The sequence below is a fragment of the Lagopus muta genome, chromosome 4 (genome assembly GCF_023343835.1).
Source record: "Lagopus muta isolate bLagMut1 chromosome 4, bLagMut1 primary, whole genome shotgun sequence".
Taxonomy (NCBI): Eukaryota; Metazoa; Chordata; class Aves; order Galliformes; family Phasianidae; genus Lagopus; species Lagopus muta.
The window spans coordinates 40,788,312-40,807,335 of NC_064436.1; the positions used below are offsets into that span (position 1 = coordinate 40,788,312).

General features: G+C 37.9%; 1 protein-coding gene across 5 annotated transcripts in view; it reads right to left on the reverse strand.

Moving 5' to 3' along the window:
• Positions 1 to 19,024, reverse strand: part of PPP3CA (protein phosphatase 3 catalytic subunit alpha) — a 189,885-nt gene that overhangs the window by 53,894 nt on the left and 116,967 nt on the right. For all 5 annotated transcript variants that reach the window (XM_048942994.1, XM_048942992.1, XM_048942991.1 and 2 more), the window contains exon 3: positions 943 to 1,067. In XM_048942994.1, coding sequence (XP_048798951.1) covers positions 943 to 1,067 — 125 coding nt within the window. The remainder of the gene's footprint in view (positions 1 to 942; positions 1,068 to 19,024) is intronic.

Sequence of the window (19,024 nt, forward strand, 5' to 3'; positions counted from 1 at the left end):
TGGTATTTTCCCTCACCTTGGGGGGGAAGTTCAAGTCCAAATTTTACAGAGAAAATACTTGAGCTGTAACTCAAAAGCTATTACAAGGCTTTCTGACTGGCTCACTCAGTGACCAGATCATCTATGATCAGATGAACTTATCTGGATCAGATTTTATTTGACAATTGAGCACCTCAACTGTCAGTTTGCAAAACCAAACAGCAAAACAGAACAAATTCAGTTTCTCTCGAGAGCACTGCAGCAACGCACTTATGCCCAGTATTTGACTTTCTTCTTGTAAAAGGTTCGGATAGGACATTGGGCAGGATCTTTCCTTCACAAGGCCACTAATGATACTATAATTTGACCTCCACATTCCACATCCTGTGTCTGCACAAGGTCTCAGCACCTTCAGCAGGTCACACGTGCATCACTGCTCTGTGGATTCAAGTGCTAAATCAAGAGCCAGAGATCATGTGCCATGCAACCTGTAGCTAAACAGAAATCAATCTTCCCAGCACGGTGTGTTATCTGCTTACTTTTGTTCTCTCTCTCCTGATCTAGTCCTTTAATTTCATAACTCAGAAAAAAACATCAGGGAGTCCAACTATGTTGTGAGTTACTCATTTAATTCCTCTCTTTCCTAATAGTTCTTGTGTATTCACTTTATTTAACTTGCGCAAGCTGCAGAGCAGATTGCCTTCTGTGCTGTCCTAGAAGGGTCACTAGAAGTACCAAGGCCTGTCCTTCATCAGCTTTCCAGTACAGATAGAGTGGGATTTGGCTGGACGTCCCCTCAGTGACACATTACACGGACCTCTTTTGCTCATGGTGATGTCTGCAAAGAGCCTCAGCATTCCTGAACTCGTTAAATTAGTATGCCAAATACATTTGTATTTGTATCCTGTTGTATGAACAGTCTGCAAGCAGATTCACAGTCAAAAATAGAAATAAGAAACTTACTTCAATGCTGAAGTACCCTCTGTCCACATAGTCCCCCAGGAAGAGATACCGTGTGTTGGCAGGAGAACCTCCCACTTCAAACAGTTTCATCAAGTCAAAGAATTGGCCATGGATGTCTCCACAAACTGAAAGAAAAAAAAGAGTAATATTCAGTGTAACCATGTTATAATCATCTTACACACCCACATTCTGAGGTCAGTCTCTTGTAAGAAATTATGACAATATTGTATATGGTTCTCTAGCTAAGTGATCACTGAAAACTGGCAGTTCAGCAAAAGGTGTTTTTTAAGGACCTGAATCCACTTAAGTGTGCAAAAGGTGACCAACTAATGAAAGTAGAGCTATCAAGTGAATCTGACCTACATTTATTTTCACATTTCTGTCCATTTCTTCTGACACCCAACAGAACACAAAACAGCTGTGACGGCAAAAAGATGAGCAAAAGATGGTCTGAAGAGAAAACGAGGTTATTGATCAAGCGAGGTTACTTTCTCTTTCACCACCATACCTATGCTTGTCTCAAGTTCAGATGAACATGACTAGCCTTTCTACAAAAGGAGAAGCACGCCAATCCTGTGTATGCTCATGCTGCAACTGACTAATTTTGGACTTCTTTAGAATGGGAAGAAACCAGAGAAGAAAATGGCCTGTTTTTCTAAAGCATGTCTTCAACAAGACAACACCGATTTTTCATACTTTCACCCTTACCACTTTATTTAACCTTGTATGATTAAGAATTGTTTCACTTTATTGGGATAAAGTCAATCTAACAAGCTCTAAAAAGAACACCTCCCAAAAACAACACCAGACAGCACAGATGATGTGCAGCCCAGGCTAAATGGAGATGGCTCTTGGTACATCTTAGATTTAACAGATTGGCTCTGCTATCTTGTGAAACTTCAGCTTTCCCCAACTGGTGGATGATTTTAAACCTCTTCAGGAAGGAAGCAGAGGCTTTTGCAGTCTCCCATAGAAGTTTAACTAACAATGCTGTGTCAAAACCTAGTTAGTTTTGCTTTGTTTTGTTTCCTCTAACCAAGGGAGATGGGGAAAAAAAAACAACCAAACACCCAACTTAGGGTCAAGTCCAGGCCTTTTCAGGCAACAAGCTTTGACAAAGAAAACACTAACAGCCTTCAGGCCTGAAAACGGAAGAGATAAAGACCTCTGCAGCTCAGTCTCCCACGAGAGCAGTCTGATAACATCTGTCAAACACAGCCATCAGTAGGGCAATATCCATATCAATTTTAGGCTGGTCCTGTTTAAATGTTTTCTCCAATGCTACTCTATTTCCAAAGTGAACAACATTGTGGTAACAAACCTGTTTATTTATCACTGACTTTTTGGATTTTCACAAGCTTCTAATGCAAAGCAGCTTCTCCAGTGCACAGGCCTCAGGCAAAGGCAAAGAAGCCTGCATGAATTCAATGCCTCCCATTTTTTAGGAGGGCTGCTCATATAAAATAGGAGTAATACCTCCTATTTTATTGCGTTGTTACGTCAGAGGCAGATGGTGGTTGCATGACAATAGAGGCTGAACCTTCCCAGCAATATCCTGTACGTTTTGTTACTGTACAACAGATGGCAGCAGAGGGACAGTCGCACAAAATGGCATCTGATGTAGGAGAGCATATGAAGCAAAGGTGTGTCACTGAATTCCTCCATGTAGAAAAAACTGCACTCACTGACATTCACTGACACTTGCTGAAGCCTAAAGAGTGGATGTGAGCACACTGAGGCAGTGGGTGGTGCATTTCAGCAGTGGTGGCAGAGACATGAAAGACAAGCCACATTCCAGATGGCCATGCACAGCTGTCACATCACAAAATGATGAGCACCTCAATCAGCTCCTCCACATGAATCAGCTAGTGATGGTGACTATGATGAAAAGTAATGTTCTGTAGCTGAGAATGTGCTCCATCAAACAGTGTTATTGTACTCTTTGTATCTGGTGTAGTTTCCATGGGAATAAATAGGAGGCATTACTTTCAAAGCGCCCTACACAGAACTGGCTCTCCCTTCAGCAACTCAAAAGTTGTGATTTGCAGAATGGAAGGATGATAACAAAGAGGCTGAATAAACCAGGTGACAAAGACGGACCTTATCTTGCATCAGCAACACAACTTATTTGCTGCTAACAGTAGAATCATTAGACTTCAGATATTCTCCTTCAAGTAACATAGCTTTTGTTGTCAAGTGGCATTCTCATTTGAACTTTTAAAATCTGGAAGTCAGTACCAAAGGTTTTGTTCCATCACAGATTAATATACCTCAAACTTATCTCATGCCCTGGAAAAGTCACATCTCCCCATAAATAAAAAAGGACTATACAGAATAACAGTTGCAACCCCATATTCAACAAACTGGCTGTGCAAGATCCCTATACTTTGTCTTTCACTGCAGCTCAGTGTCACATTACACTATTTACTTATAGTACTTCCCTCTGAACGTCTAGGTTAACAATAGGATCAATGTAACATGGACACACCATGCAAAACCTATCTAAACAAAACACATAAAAAGCACTGATCTTGCAGTCACTGCTTCCATAAATGTTTATGAGAAATTGGTGGCAATTTATGAGTGCTGGTTAGCTGAGCAGCTTTCTATAACAACAGAGTATTTTCCCCACTAACTAGTATACAGTACTGTTATCACTGCTGCATTATATTGTATAATCTCTTTTTCCAAGTTGATTTTTCCTCATCAGTTTTAGATGACAGCCTTCATGTTGTAGTCATCAGCTGATAGAATTTCTGGCTAAGAAAAACAAGTGCAAACATTTACACAAAATAAACACAATTTAAACCTTCTAGTAGCATAAAAACACTCTTATTTCTCTAAAAATAAAATTACATTTGTGTACGCCAAAGGAAAAGTGTTTTTATCATGTTTTTTGTTTGAACAAATTCATCTACCAAAACCAGGCACGTTGCTCAACTGCACTCCTCTGCACGGACACTGTGGGAAGATGGAAGACACGTGATGTGTTGATGGCCAGGCAATCTGCTTGCCCAGCCTCCAGCAGCAAGCTTTCCCTTACATAACTGTGCAGTTCTCCTAATTATCACCCGCCCCCATTTGCTGCAACTGTAAAAAGCCTGAAGTTGAACAAAATTGAAAGACTTGAAAGGGATTTAACTTTTGCTCTGTCACAAAAGCACCAAAAAAACAACTAAGTATTTATTTCTCTGTGATTGGACATGTAAACAAATAGACATCATGACAGAGAAACCAATGGGTTGAAAGGCTTTTTTCAAGTAGTTGCATGTCCACGAGTTTGTTGGAAGTCAGAAAAGCAGAGCACAAGCCAGTAAAGAAGGACATAAATAACACCAGAGTGTTGCAATCCCATGACTTGTAAAATCCCAAACTGGACTGGACTGGAGAGTCAATAGCTGATGAAAACTCTAGGCATTTTACACAGAGCAGCCTATTTTTCCATACTTGAGAGTAGATTTAGAAATATATAGAAGAACAAAAGAGAAAGCTAAAAAGCCTTCAAACCAAATCTTGCCAAGCAATTATAGCAGTTCCAAAATAGGAGTGTAACGTCAGCAGGTAAAAGTGGTGGGCACAAGAGAAGATGCTCAAAATTGAGAGTTAATAGTGGGATTTAATTTACACAATCAAATCCCAGAATTCCTACTGAAAGATCACAATGTTACATGTAGGTAATCCAATCAGCATTTTGCTTTGGAATAGCATGAAATAGCTTAAGGATCCCACACTTTCCAGGTTTGAGCATGCAGACCTGAAGCATCTTTTCAGCATTAAGTCTGCATACCCACCTTCCGATGGATGGTCTTATTCAGAAATAAATTAAGGAGAAATGTGCTAAGAACCATACACAGTAACTCCAGCCTTCATTTGAAATTAACTGATTTTAGAGCTATAGTTTTTCCTTCTTTCTTTTCCACCAGTAAACCCTTACTAATATAATACCTGGAAGATTTCCCAGGCAGCTGAATCAATGCTTCATCTTTCATTTGGTGAGGACGGAATTGTATTTCCATTCATGAAGGCAGAAGCATCCATCAGTCACTGCTCTGCTATGTCCTTTCATGTCTCAGAGCTTCTGATCACTCTCACTGTTGCAGTACAGTCTCACAAACAGCTCACAGCACACCACACCTGCTTTACATTGCACTAAGTTCACCACCTTCCCCCTTCATGTTACAGATGAAAATTTTGAAAGCAAAGTACTTGTAGGTTCGTGCTTACTCTTAAACAAGCATTGCCACTGCATTTATGGATGCTTTTCATTTTGCTGAAAACTTCCCTTTGCATACTCGTGAATGCTCTCTCTTTAGACACTGGAACACTTGTGACTGAACCACATATTCAGCAAAATATTTAACTTTTTTCCCTTAAATGATAACAAAATAAAACCTCTCCAACAGCACAGCAAAAGCAGGAAATTCAATTCTTAATTAACATCTCAGTTAAAAGCAGCTGTGTTTGTACAAAACAAATTGTTCAAGAAGAGCACTGCACAGTATGTCATCTACTAGGATTACACACAGAATCTACAAGGTTGGAAAAGACCTCTAAGATCATGTAGTCAAACCATCAACCCATCACCACCATGCTCACTGAACCACGTCCCTAATGGCCACACCTAGATGTTTCCTGAACACCTCATCAGCTTATAATTAGATCTGATAGCTTTTTGTCCCCACTGTTTCCCCCCAAAATGGGCTGGTTAATTTATCTAGTGCTTTACAACTTTCTTTGTAACCTTCAATTGCCACCTTCAAAACAGCATTTTTTCTAACAATGCAACATGTCCTCTGATTTACCAATTTATCAATTCAGGCATGAAGCTCATTAACCATCAATTAGTACAACTTGATATGCTGATAGTGTCTATCTACTTAACCTTTCGTGACAGTAAGCCCACAAGTGGCCTACACACTACATAAAGAAAACTTTTAAATTGTTTTACACTGAATTCACTGATGCAATGAGGTTTAGGAAATGCTGTTTATTTATGGACTCATTAGATATTCATCTTTGTTGAGGAAGTTTTTGCAGAAAAAACAGTACTCCCTAAAGATTCAAACTGGCAGGTCTTCCCGTGCTATTACTGGCACTTTCTCCTACTTGTTAAAATAGGTCTGTTCATACACAACACCATCTTGCACTACAGGACTAGAAATTTCCCAATGAAACTGTGCATAAAATACCATTTTATTATGAAAGTGGAAATTGGATACAGAGGAGAAAAGGGACTGTTTTCCTTACAAAATTGTCAACCTAATGAATTTATGTTTCAGATGGCTTCAGAGAGGATGCCCCTCTGAATTATGTCAATGAACAAACAATGGTGAACAAAATCCAGTAAGTTCAAGCTGTACAAGCAGTGAAAGAAGCCCAAAGCTTAGCACCAGTATTGCCATCATATTTAGAGAATATCATATCGTATTTAGAGAAGCCAAACTGAAAGAACAGTGATCTAGATTGTGTTGATTATCAGCACAAATAAGTCAGATATTTTAATTCAAGTAACAAAAAGCTCTTCACTATGTATAAACTCCATCCACAGAATATTTAGTGTGGTTTCTGACTACAGCTGGATATTAAGAACATAATGTTTATTTATAATACATTGAACACATTTCAAAAATTTTCTTTTGCAGAATTTTGGAAATGCTGTGCTTTTTTTCTCATTTATCATGTAAATATTTAATTGCTGTTACATTATGATCTGATATGAAGATACTATTAATGTTTCTGATGAATTTACATTCCACATACTACACGATTATGCCCCCTCTTCAAGTATCACTGGGGATTAGCAGCAGATAAGCAATACATCATCACCAGCATCAGAAGCAACATATGCAAACTCGTATGTTTATGCTAATTAACAATAATGAAACAAAGGCATTGCTTAAAAACTTTTTCTTTCCACTCACTAAGCTTGGAATGTCCGCACAGAGCTCGGAGATTGTGCTTTAGGAAAGAAGCATGAAATACTTGAAATCTAGAGAAAGGAAAACACCCTATTGAATTACACTGCAGAATGCAGACTGCAAACTGCAAAGGGGTTTTCTTTGTACACTGTTTAAAAATGTTTAGCTGCTTATAATTCCACTACTTAGCACATGCTTCCAAGAGCTAATCTTTGGTCTTGAAGGAACTTCATTTCCAAGTGTACATGTTTCTGAGGAGCACAGCAGAACAAATACCAGATTTATTCCATGCAATTCTTTTTATTGCAAAAAAATTGACTGATTTTTCTTTACTTTTTACAGAACAAGGAGGGAGGAGAAGTATAAAATAAAGGAAGGAATTCCTGCTCACTAAAGCACTGCTCAATATAAACACAGTGGTTAAGCTATATATTTTGCTTTACAGTCATGGAATTTTGTTTCCCTTTATGAGAGATGCTTAAAGAACTCGCAGACTTATTCAAATTAAAGTCAGAAGCATTTAAACAGCTCACTAAGTAATGTATAATCCTAAGAAAACATCTGCTAGACTTGACACAGTGAGCTTTCATAGAAATGTTTGTTACACTAAGCGTGTTGAAAAACACCGCTCTGTATTTCCAAAAGAGGAATGATCTCATTCATATTCATACCTGGTTATCTAACAACATTATAATAGACTTTCATCTATCTTTTTCTTTCAATCACTGCATGCAAACTGATGAGTTTATTATAGCAGGGTAGAATTGGCATTAATAAAACTGCAATTAAATATTTTTAAAAACAGGTCTGCCTCACCAAAGATAAAGCTGGGAACTATTAGACCCTACAGGTGCAGCAAAGGAAATAGCAAATGCATCACCAGTGTCACATTCGACAGTGCTGTTTGGTTGCAGTCTTTAATTCTTTCTAACTGAGCAAAAGGAAGTTGTGCCTTGGAAAAAGCTGATTTCTGTGTACCACAGGAGGAAGCTATTCTGCATTCTGTTCTGTGAACAACTGAAACGTTGGTGTCTACAAAGATTAGCCCACGCTCATTCCTGGTAACAGGAGTTAGTTTTCTCCCACCCTCTCCTGAAGGCTTGAACAAATTAATGACACTTGATTTGAGAAAATAGAGTGAAAAAAGAATGATGAAGGGAAACAGTGCATCAGAAAAGACCTTCAGGACAGCTGCCATTAATATTCCCTGGGAACAGAGGAAGCAAAACCCTGACATGCCAGCAACAAAAATCATGCCTTCAAAAACATCTTCAGCAAGAAGTTTTTTTTTTCAAAACAAACAAACAAACAAAAATCCAAATAAACAAACAAGGCCAACTCCACAAAGCTACTTTTGCATTTGCATTATAAAATTATTTGCAGTGACTCCAAATAAAGGCCAGGTACACAAAGCTGGAAAGCAGAGACTATAAACAGCAGGTCTCAGGAAACTGCCTCCACTGACTGCAGTAGAACAGTTGCTACAACATCTGCATTTTTCAGGAGAATAAGCATGTGTCACAGCAGTAGGAAAGGCAACAGAGACTTTCAATTCCAGGTCAAAGAACACAGCAGAATAGTACTAGAAAATGGGTGGCAATCTATTCATTTGTATTTCCTTTTCTGTATTTTTATTAAGAAAAAAAAAAAAAAACCAATGAGGAAAGTTCTTCTCATCACTTATACACCAGAAGATTCTGAATTAGGTGATGGAGAGAAACAAAAAAGGCAGTACCCACTTCCACGTGCATCACAGACCAACTGAACCTTCCCCTGCCACCCTCCAAGATCAACAGTACCTCTGAGTATCTTCACAGCCAATGGAAAAGCACCAATGCTGCCATCATCTTTGTCTGATGCTCTTTCAGTATCTATGAACAATTCTTATTCCACAAATAACCTCATCAAAGGGATCACTTATGAGGAAAATGTTTCACTGGAAGGGCAAGAATAGACAAAAAGGGAACAACACAACATTGCTTCACCCAAGTACCAACTCACCAGAAATCCTGTTGATAGAGAAGGAAGTCCTGCACAAGAAGCAGGCACAGACTGGCCTTATGCACAGTGCTGCCAAAAGAAGGCAGAAGCTCAGATGTGCACAGTTCTATTGGAAATACGACCACTCTCAAAAGGTTGAGGAAAAAAAATAAAAATCATTGATGTGTTTTATTCTGGAAATGTATTATTTTAGTAACTATATTTTTGACAATATTACAGCTTAGGTTGTAATGTTGTCAATCAAGTAACATACAGGTTTGTCATGAGAATACTTCAACCTTGCTAATCTCATTGAAGAAACCTCCAATACTTTGTTATAAAACATTTTTCCAGATTCACCAATTTATCATTAGAAGTAATTTGTAGCTTTCCTGCACAATATAATGTGATTTTGTTGTTGTTGATGATGATTTAACTAAACTTTTAGGATTTAATTTCATCCCAGTGAATACTTCTCTCAGAGGCATGAGTCCTAACCCCAATAAAGCCGAAACAAAAGGCACCAGCACTTCATGGATATAGCAGTGATTACATAAAAGTACAAAGAAATCCTCCATCTCCACAAGGCCATGCAATGGTTAGTATGACTGCTTTTTTTTTTACTGTAGAATTCTAAAGCATTATTTCCCTAATAGATGGCAAACTAATAATCTTTAGGAATCAATTATTTAACATAAATGTTCAACATGCTAGATTTGTTTCTATTGTGATTTTATGTTAAAAAAAAAAAATACATTTATATAAGATAAAAAAGTTTTGTTCTCTCTCAATGCAGCCTGGGCAAGCCCATAGACTGGACACTCATTTTTTTTAGGTAGCAGCACATCACAGTTCAATGTGTAGATTCCTTGTACCTAAAACTAATTGCAAAAATTTGATGTTCAATGCTGAGTTGTAATATGTATTTCCCATTTTACCTAAGAATGCCATGCGTTGTCACTGTTTCTTTTTTCTGTGCCATCAGACATGTACTTATGCTCTATCCCACCTCTGACGATGTTTTATTAGGAATGAAAAGCAATGTTCTGTGACAAAAGGCATCCTCCTCATCTCAGCACAACAGTTTGTCTTATCTACGGGAGGTTAGCATTTGCTTGACATGAACGAATGCATTTATTACCTTTGCAACTATAGTGCACTGCCTGTGTTTTGCAGGAACGGCTATTAAAGGAAAATAAAAATAGCATTTCTCAAATTTCTGGGCTCTTAATAAGCAACTGACATTACTGATATGGATCCTTGTATGCACTCTGACAGGCAGGAGCAGCAGAATTAATTCAAAGGAGTTCTAGGAAATTCATCATTTTGATTTAATGGTCTATATTCAGAAGCCGTGAGAGAAAAGAGCAGACAGTGAGCACACAACGGAGCTTTAATCTCAGTTTTTGCATCCATGGTTTCAATGGGCTTGAGATATTATTTCATTCTAACCTCTATGTAGAGTTCAGGTCTTCATATGCTAAGTAGCATCCAAGAGGCATCCAAGACAGTGACTACAGAGGGTTAAGGAAAGCAAATAATTCACAAGTTTCCAATTTCTAACTCAAGCCACAGAAGACAGCTTTTCAAAATTACAGAAGCCAAACTCAACAACCAAAATCTTATGCAGCACTCATAAAATTAACTATTTGCTAACAGTATAATATGACATTATCCAGGAGGTACTGGTGTTGTAAGAGGAAATCTAATTCTTAGTGAAAAATGATTAACCTTTGAAAAAAAGAGAAAGCTCTCCACAGTAATTTCTATCCTGCTAAAAGCTCATTTTACAATTAGTGCAAAGAAGAGTTGACCACATTAATTTCCTCTTGCTGAAAATGTATCCCTAAAACATGATAAAGAGTAGGTGGAAAATGCATATGCTGATACTAAATCAACATGACTATGTTAAAAGGTTGCTCTGTTTCCAAAAGCTAACACCATTTAAAAAAAGAGATGTCACACTAAAGCAGACTGGTATATGTATGGACAGAATTATGCAAATAGATTTGAAACCGGTGAAGAAAAAATTATGTAATAGCTGCTTAAAACCTTGGTAATATGTCTTTTCTGAAATCTTCTTTGAAAACAAATTACATGGAAGAAAAACATTTTCTTAAATATATCAGTGAAGAAAATTAGCCCATAAAACACTGCTATCACTTAATGACAATTATGAAAATGAACCCCTCCAAAAAAGCAACATTGAGGAACAACTTAAATAGCCAACTTAACTCTTTTCCTTCCCAGAACTTTGCTGCTAGGAATATCACAAGTGGATGCAGGATGCAATCTAAACAGCACTCTGGGAAGAATCTTGGGTGGCAACCAGGCAGATTCAGGCTAGCTCTCATGCCACGACCCTTAAGCAAACTAATCCGTCTCCACTACTGAACAGTTTGAGGAGGATTTTATGTATGTAGATCATTCTGAAACCAATGCCTCTTATTTAGTCCCATGGAAACTACAACAGACACAAAGAGCACAATAACATTGCTTCTCAGCTACAAAACGCTATTTTCCAGCACAGTCACCACTAGTACCTGTGCATTTTCATCAGCAATGAACAAGAGCCTGCATGCCACACCAGTGAAAATCTGCACCAGTGGAGGTGACTGTCACTATTACTACTGCTGAAATGCACCACTCACTGCCTCACATCCACTCTTTGGGCTCCATCAATGTTCAGCAAGTGTTGATGAATGTCAATGAGTGCCATTTTTCCCCACATGGATGAATTCATTGACGCACCTTTGCTTCACAGACACTTACATGTCAGGCACCATGTTGTCAGACTTTTCCTTTGCTGCCATTTGTCACACAGCAACAAAGCCTAACAGAATATTGGTGGGATGGATCAACCTTTACTGCCATACTACCAGCATCCACCTCTGACATTGTGGGCCAACATAATAAAGTAGGAGGCATTAGTTTCAGAGCAGCTCTTGTACAGACATGTAATACACATGTATAGAAACATGTAAAATTGTATACAGTTTTATCCACAGAGACTATTATATATAGTATCTGTATAATATTGCATAATATCAATATCTGTACATATATGTAATGTACACACACACATATATAAATAAAGCCAAAGGTAGAGATGAAGAAGGAAGTATTTTTTTAGCACACAGCAGCCAGTGACTCTCATGCAGTAAGCTGTTCTGGGAGGGAGCAAAGCACTGCTATTCATAAACAGAGATAAAATGACATCATCACCATATAAGTGCCTTGCAAATGAGACTAACAGGTGGAGGGGAAAAACAATTTTATACTGTACTGAACTGGTCTTTATCATACTCTGCTGGTCGTGCAGTCTCACAAGTAATCTCAATTACAAAATCTTTTCAGGCTTCTAATGTATAGTTATCCAGCAAATTTTGTAGAAGTTACAGAGCAAGCATTCCAAGCGGAAGTAAACAAATGTTTTAACACATTACACATCAGACAAACAGGATTTCATTGGCACTTATTAGGTTAAATTTAATAGGTGAATTAAGCATCTCTATCATCATAGTCTTTGCACTTGGAGGACAAAGGCCTTCACTGCTTCAATCAGCCTAAGTCGAGCATATCATATTAATTCAAACAGGACAGTTGTAACATACACAGCCTGAAAACATCCTAAGATATAGCTTCATATAAGAAAAAAAATCACCTCACAGACTCTGTACTTTAATAAAAAGTTGTAAGTACAGACAGTGAATAAGCTCCCAAGTCACCTTTTGTAATGTTTCATACTGTGAGGACATGATTTTCAGCAAGTCAAAGTTTATTAATTCTGATGGGAGCTAAGCAACTACTTCTTCTATAGCACATCTCAAACTATCTGGTTTCAATGAAGAAGGAGTGACATTATCCTGGGCTTTTACAGTCTAAATATGAAACAGTGGTTACACAGAAACAGTTATCATTCTCTAACACAAAACTATTCAATGTTGCTGAACCAAAAAAAAAAAAAAAAAAAAAAAAAAAAAAAAAAAAAAAAGCAAAAAAGCATAAAACCTCTCAAATATTGATTTTTGCAAAATACAGTGCTGCACTGGTAGGCATGCGTTGCTGACGGCAGAGTGGCCAGACCTGTGCAGCTGTACCAAAAGGCTGCCACAGCAGTATGAAATAATCCCTTTAATCAATGTTGCATGAAAGCCAGGTGCCCAGTTTTGCACACTGCTGCTCTGTCCATGGATCTAATGCCCAAACCAGGAAGAGTTTGATACACTTACTGCCATGCAACACTTAGAATGGACTTCATGGATATGAAGAGGCACACCTTCACCCTGCACCTGCTGACATCGCTTTCCAACACTTGCATAGACCAAACTGGTTTCTGCTCCACTTGATCAATACACAAGCCTTGTCATCTGTTACAGGGATTTCTAAATGACACTGAAGTAGATACACGATTTACTTCTTGAATTTACATTTTACCAAGACATTTGACCTTGAGAAAGCTATCTGATAGAATCACAGAATGTTAGTTTAAAGAACCATGGGATACCATTAGAGTTGCTTGGTTATTTCCACAAGTTTGGGTATTACCTGAGCTTCCATTCAACCCCCACCCAGTTCATGAAGAAGATCTGATCTTTTAAATCTGTTGATTTTAGTAATGAAATTACAGAAAAATTAATATAAGCAAAAAATATATATTTTTTTTTAAGTCAGTTTTGAAACAATGTCACAATGCCCTTTGTGCTTGTTCTTCTTGGGAGGTTGGTGCGTAGCCTACGAGACACAAGCAGCGTAACTCCAGATCTGTGCTATACTATGTGTTCAAGCAGGGTAGTGCCAGTACATGACTATTACTCCCTGCACCCTAAGACACATCTGCATTTTACCAAGAGGTGCTTACAGCTCTCATACCTTGCTGGGCTAATATCTGCTGTATCTCCACAACACACCAGGGTAGACAGAGCTAAATACACTCTGTGATCATTATTTGAGACTATAATTTGTACATTCCTTTGAATATCCTATGTAACTATATATAGTCTGTAAGAGCTCATAGCAAAATAATGTGCTAAGGGGACAATAAAAGATGGCCATTTCCCTGCTTCTACTAAAACACAAGATAGGCACTGGCATTTGTTAACCCAAAGCTTAACGCTTGTTAACTCAGTGCAGTGACTTCTTTTGTAAGGATCTTCTTTAACTCTGCTGCTCCATAGATCGACTCATTTTTCCAGAAAGAAAATTGTCTACTTTCAGTTAAATGTTCTTTCCAACCACAGTGACTACAATACTAACTGCAAATCATGCTGGTTTGCTTTACTTTTGTCCTGTAAAAGCAAGTAAAATTTCATGACATTACATCACCGACATTTATTTTTCCTCATTCATCCATCCATCTCTTCACCATGCATTTCATCCACCTTTAATTCAACTTAAAGTTATAGAATACAAGGACCGCAGAAACGGTTATGATGAAAAAATATTTGGCAAAAGGAGAATTTGGAAATACTCACAGATGAGAAGTGTTTCTTTTACTCAAAGCTTTCTACAGTGTTATCTGTCTGTGGGGTTTGTAACTCCCCATCACCACTACAACACCACAGTAGAGCTTTCTGTCACCTACTTTCAGGCAGGGAAGCTTCACCCCTTGGGGTTGGTGACAAGTTGGCCTCAGCAGTGCACACTTCTGCTCTGTGCAATCTCTGATCAATGCCAAGCAAAACCACAAGAAGGTGCCCAAAGTGCCATGGGCCCCTTACAAAGGCAATAAGAAAACACATTTCTGGGAGTCTCCTGATTGTAATCATTCACTCTGGTAGTGAAACCATGGACTAGAACAGGGAATTATCATAAGAAGCTGCATATGTATTGAAAAAAAAAAATAAAAACAGTACTAACAACAACAAAAACCACCACCACCAACAACAAAAATAATACCAAATGAAAATGGTCAGCTAATTCACACACTTGGGACAAATAGACTTAAGCCAGCATTTGGATCGTTTCTCAAGCACAGGTAAGGCAACCAGTGGACAAACAAGGCTTTACTGTCTTTCCAAGGAGCGCTTTTTTTCTGCATCTGCCTCAGTTTAGGAGCCTTTATTGGTCAACTGATACTTCCAGATGCTTAAGTTTCAGAATTGTTACTAAAAAACAGATACTAAGAGACGTTGTCAAGAGTTGAAATCGACAGCCATTGTCTGCAAAAGCCGTGATGTGGTTTTACCCACATCCATGCCATGTAAGGCAGAATGCTCAGGCCCCAGCACCTGCTAATGAATCAAAGCTCCAACACGAGCTCAACAGACTTCCACTACAAAACATGGGTCTACCCATGTTTCCTTACTTTGTTTACTCATTCATTCATTAGTTCATTTATTTGCCCATTTCATTTATTTTTTTTTTACAACGTGTAAAAAAAATTACCTTAACTAAAAATTTAAACCAAAAATTGACCTTAACTAACTGGCTCATCTACAAAAGAAAAATAGCTGACCTCTTAAACTTTTACACTGACAACACATTTTCAGGATACAAACTGTATACAATCACCTTTCACGCATATTTCTAGTTACCTGAGTACTACATGTAGGAAGCAAGCAAAAAGTCTTATTCTTATTCCCAAGAATATGCTGTCTTGATTTTATGAAATGTTCTGCCCTCATTATACATTCTTTTACGAAGCACAGATTGCTGTTATTGCCTCATGCCTATACTGGTAGCTACAATTGATGGGCCAAACTTGGCTCTCACAAGTCCAGCAATTCAAGGGAAACTATTCTCTTGTGGATTTGTTACTGTCAAGTGAAAACTGTGAGCTACAAAAAAATGCGCTCTTTGCACTTGTGTGACTTTTCAGACTACTCTCCTTGGATTGCAATAGTAAGGTTATTTCAAGTGACTGCAAGGCAGAAACATTACATGCACAAAATAATATGATTCTAACATATTCCTGTATTTGCTGAAGCTTGTCTGTGCTTAACTTAAACTTCAGAAATTGTTTGGCAGTCTCTTTTTTAGCTTCTTTTATCTGGCCAAGTAATGAAAAAAATACCTCCTGGATCATAAGCCTGTATTTATTACAGTCAAAAGCTTTCGCGGACTTCAAAGGTTTTATAACCTTTTTTTTATATATAGTTTTCTTACATATGCACTTTAAATTCAAATATTTATGTTACTAAAGTCTGTAAAGAAAATTTGTTGAAGACGTTCGACTGGCAATGGTCTATCTACTGTAAATAGCCTGCTAGAGAGCTCAAAAGCATGTGGCTAAGAGAAAAAAGCCACATAAATAAAATATTTTTAAAAAGCAGGACATATCGTCATGTCTAAAAATATCAGCCAGTGCAGATAGGATCTTTAGAAAACATCCAGATAAGGGAATTAGGTCTCAGAAGATCATCACCCATAAAAGACTATAATCACGGATCTGCGTTTTCTGTGTCCACAAGAACACAGGAGCGTTTATGAATCACAGGAAGCTGAGTTGATGAAAGTGTTATGAAAAAATGTAAATCAAGAAGAATGAAGTTTCAATCCTTTTTTTCTTTGGTGCATTCTCAGACAATACATGTTTCTAAACTACAGTCTAAAAATACTTATTCTCTTAACTCAGAAAGAGCTAGGAAATGCTCGAGTTTTTCAAGCACAGAAATAAAAAGCTATTCAACGAAGAGCCAGATGAATGTGAACCCCCCAGTATGAAGGATGAAGTGCATGTTCTTTAGAATGGCATTTTATCAAGACTATGGGTGATGAGATGAATCTTTAAAATCATTGCTAAGAAGAGACAATGTCACCTTTCATAAATGTTGGTACTCGATTTAGGGAATATTTAAGTGTAAAGTCTAAAATACTATTTTAAGAGCAAAATACATGAAAAAAGTCTTTTGTTCATGTCATATACCTCTTTAGCTTTAAAGAAGCTCTTATTTTAAAGACATTGAAATTGGACCAAACCAAAAAATAGCTGAAATTCGGGAGCTGTTTTTAAGCTTCTCTTAGAGGATGGAGGATGAAAAACCCGCGTGGACAATGATGACACCACCATGTCTGCCAAGAATGAAAAAAAACGAACATATAACCACAGCACGATAACAGGAGCTAGGTAGGGACCAGAAGATCCTCCTTCAACATACAGAGTATCTGAGCTGTCCCAGGGAAGCTGAGCAAAGAGCAGCTTCCAGCCCTGGCCTGCGGGCAGTTTCCTTTGGCCCCTATCTTTCTGCCCTCATGAATCAACAACAGTAATAAGGCAGTAACAAGGCAGATGGATTTTACCACAAGTAATTATTTTATTTTTACCTCTTCCTGAGGTTAATATTGATATGCCTCATTCCAGTATCGTTATCAGCATAGATTCAAATAATCAAATGCTTTTTTAAAAACAAAAAATGAAATAGAAAAGTAAAAATAAAAAACACAGTTCAGAAAACTATTGCATTTGAAAACCTCACACAGAAGAAGCTGCTATAAGAAACCCTATTTTAAGAACATAAAGTCTTCTGAAGTGTATATAAGACCATTTCCAACTTCCTGCCCTAAGGACTTGTTTAAAATCCTGCCCACTTCCAGAACCATTTAAATGAACCAGCCTGGTTAGAAAAAAAGAGAGCTAAGAACAAGGGTGGTGCATGAGGCATTTCTTCCTTATTAAATTATTGAGCAAGTCGATGTTGAACAGTACAAGCACGGCTTTGTTCACACACTCTGAGAACTAGCTATCTCATAATTAGATAGCCCGGAAGCACTAAAAGAAACTGCAGCACCAATTATACATGATTTTTGTATTGCACCACCATAGCTTGGCAGACTAAGTAAGGTACTGGAAAATAACACAGAATGGTCATTTCCTGCATCTAAGAAAACAGAACTACTACTAAACAGAAGATAGGATTTTTCTCTCAAGCCCACATGTATCTTGAATGAAAGACATGAAAATAATGCAAGGAAAAAGGTTTCCTTCCGCTACTTCGATAATTATTACAAGAGGGAAAGTGCTGCCCAAATACAATTGATGGGAAAATACCTTGACTTCATCCCACAGTTAAGCTGTCTGTTGTTGACCAGACTGCTCAGTAATGAAGACAGTGAGTGGCTTCATGCGGCAGATGCAGACCTTGCCAAAAATTACAGGAAGAGCAGGAAAAACAAATACAGACAATCACGCTGAAATATCAGTACACTCCTAGAATGAAGCACAGTCATCCAAATGATCTAAACATGGTACTTTACTATTGTTTTAATTCCTATTTTTATTTTGTTTGCTCCCTTGTGATTTGTTTTGCTGTAATTTTCAATCACTCAGGCCATGACAAAAGAGCAACTGCAGAGGTGGAAGGCAAAGATGGCCTTCAAGACTTCTGTTTGCACTGAAACTAGAACTGCATTAAAGTCTGGAGCAATCAGAGCCAGTTCTCGTGGTCTCAGGCCACGGGCAGTCCATACTTAAGTGACAGAACAAGAATAAATAAAGAAAGGATGTAAATAAAACAGTTTTCTGAAGAGAAGCCTGAGACAGCAGCTGTTACCTAATAATCCACTACTACATTCTATCGTTATTTTTTAAATGCTTTAAGTCAGGAAAAATCTTTTATTCTGAAAGGAACAGAGTAAACAAAACTAGCATATATATTCAAACGTACATTCAGTATCAAGTTCCATACTTAGTTCGGTGCATTTTCATGAAAAATCTGCAATCAACAGCAGCGTAATGCTACCTGTAGGCATGAGTCATACACAGATCTTGTATCCCATATAAAACAGTTCTCCCTCATGGCTTTCCTCATATTATTTGACAGAAGCTTATTGCAGCAGAAACAATACCAAAGAAACATTTTATTGTTTCTCCTGAAAATCCTCAAGAAAACAAAGTGGAAAACAGCAGTTTCAAAATACAAAAATGCGTATGAATTTGCAGAACATCATTAAAGTTTCATCATTTCTTCAAGCTTTTAAATTCTGCTGGGGTCCTTTTGCTTTCCTAAGTTTACCCGTCACACACAGCTGCAGAGCTCTGGCTGATTTGGGTGTAGTGTAACAGCCTCTTGTGTAACAGCCAGCACGAAGGTCTCATCATCGTGAATACACTATTCCCACTTCCACATCATTGTACGCTGCAGCCCGTTTCAGCACAGTTGGCATCACGAGTGATAAATAGACCACAGCACAGCACCAAATGCCATGGCACTGCCCGTCCTGCCTCGTGCTGCCAGGCTGAGCTG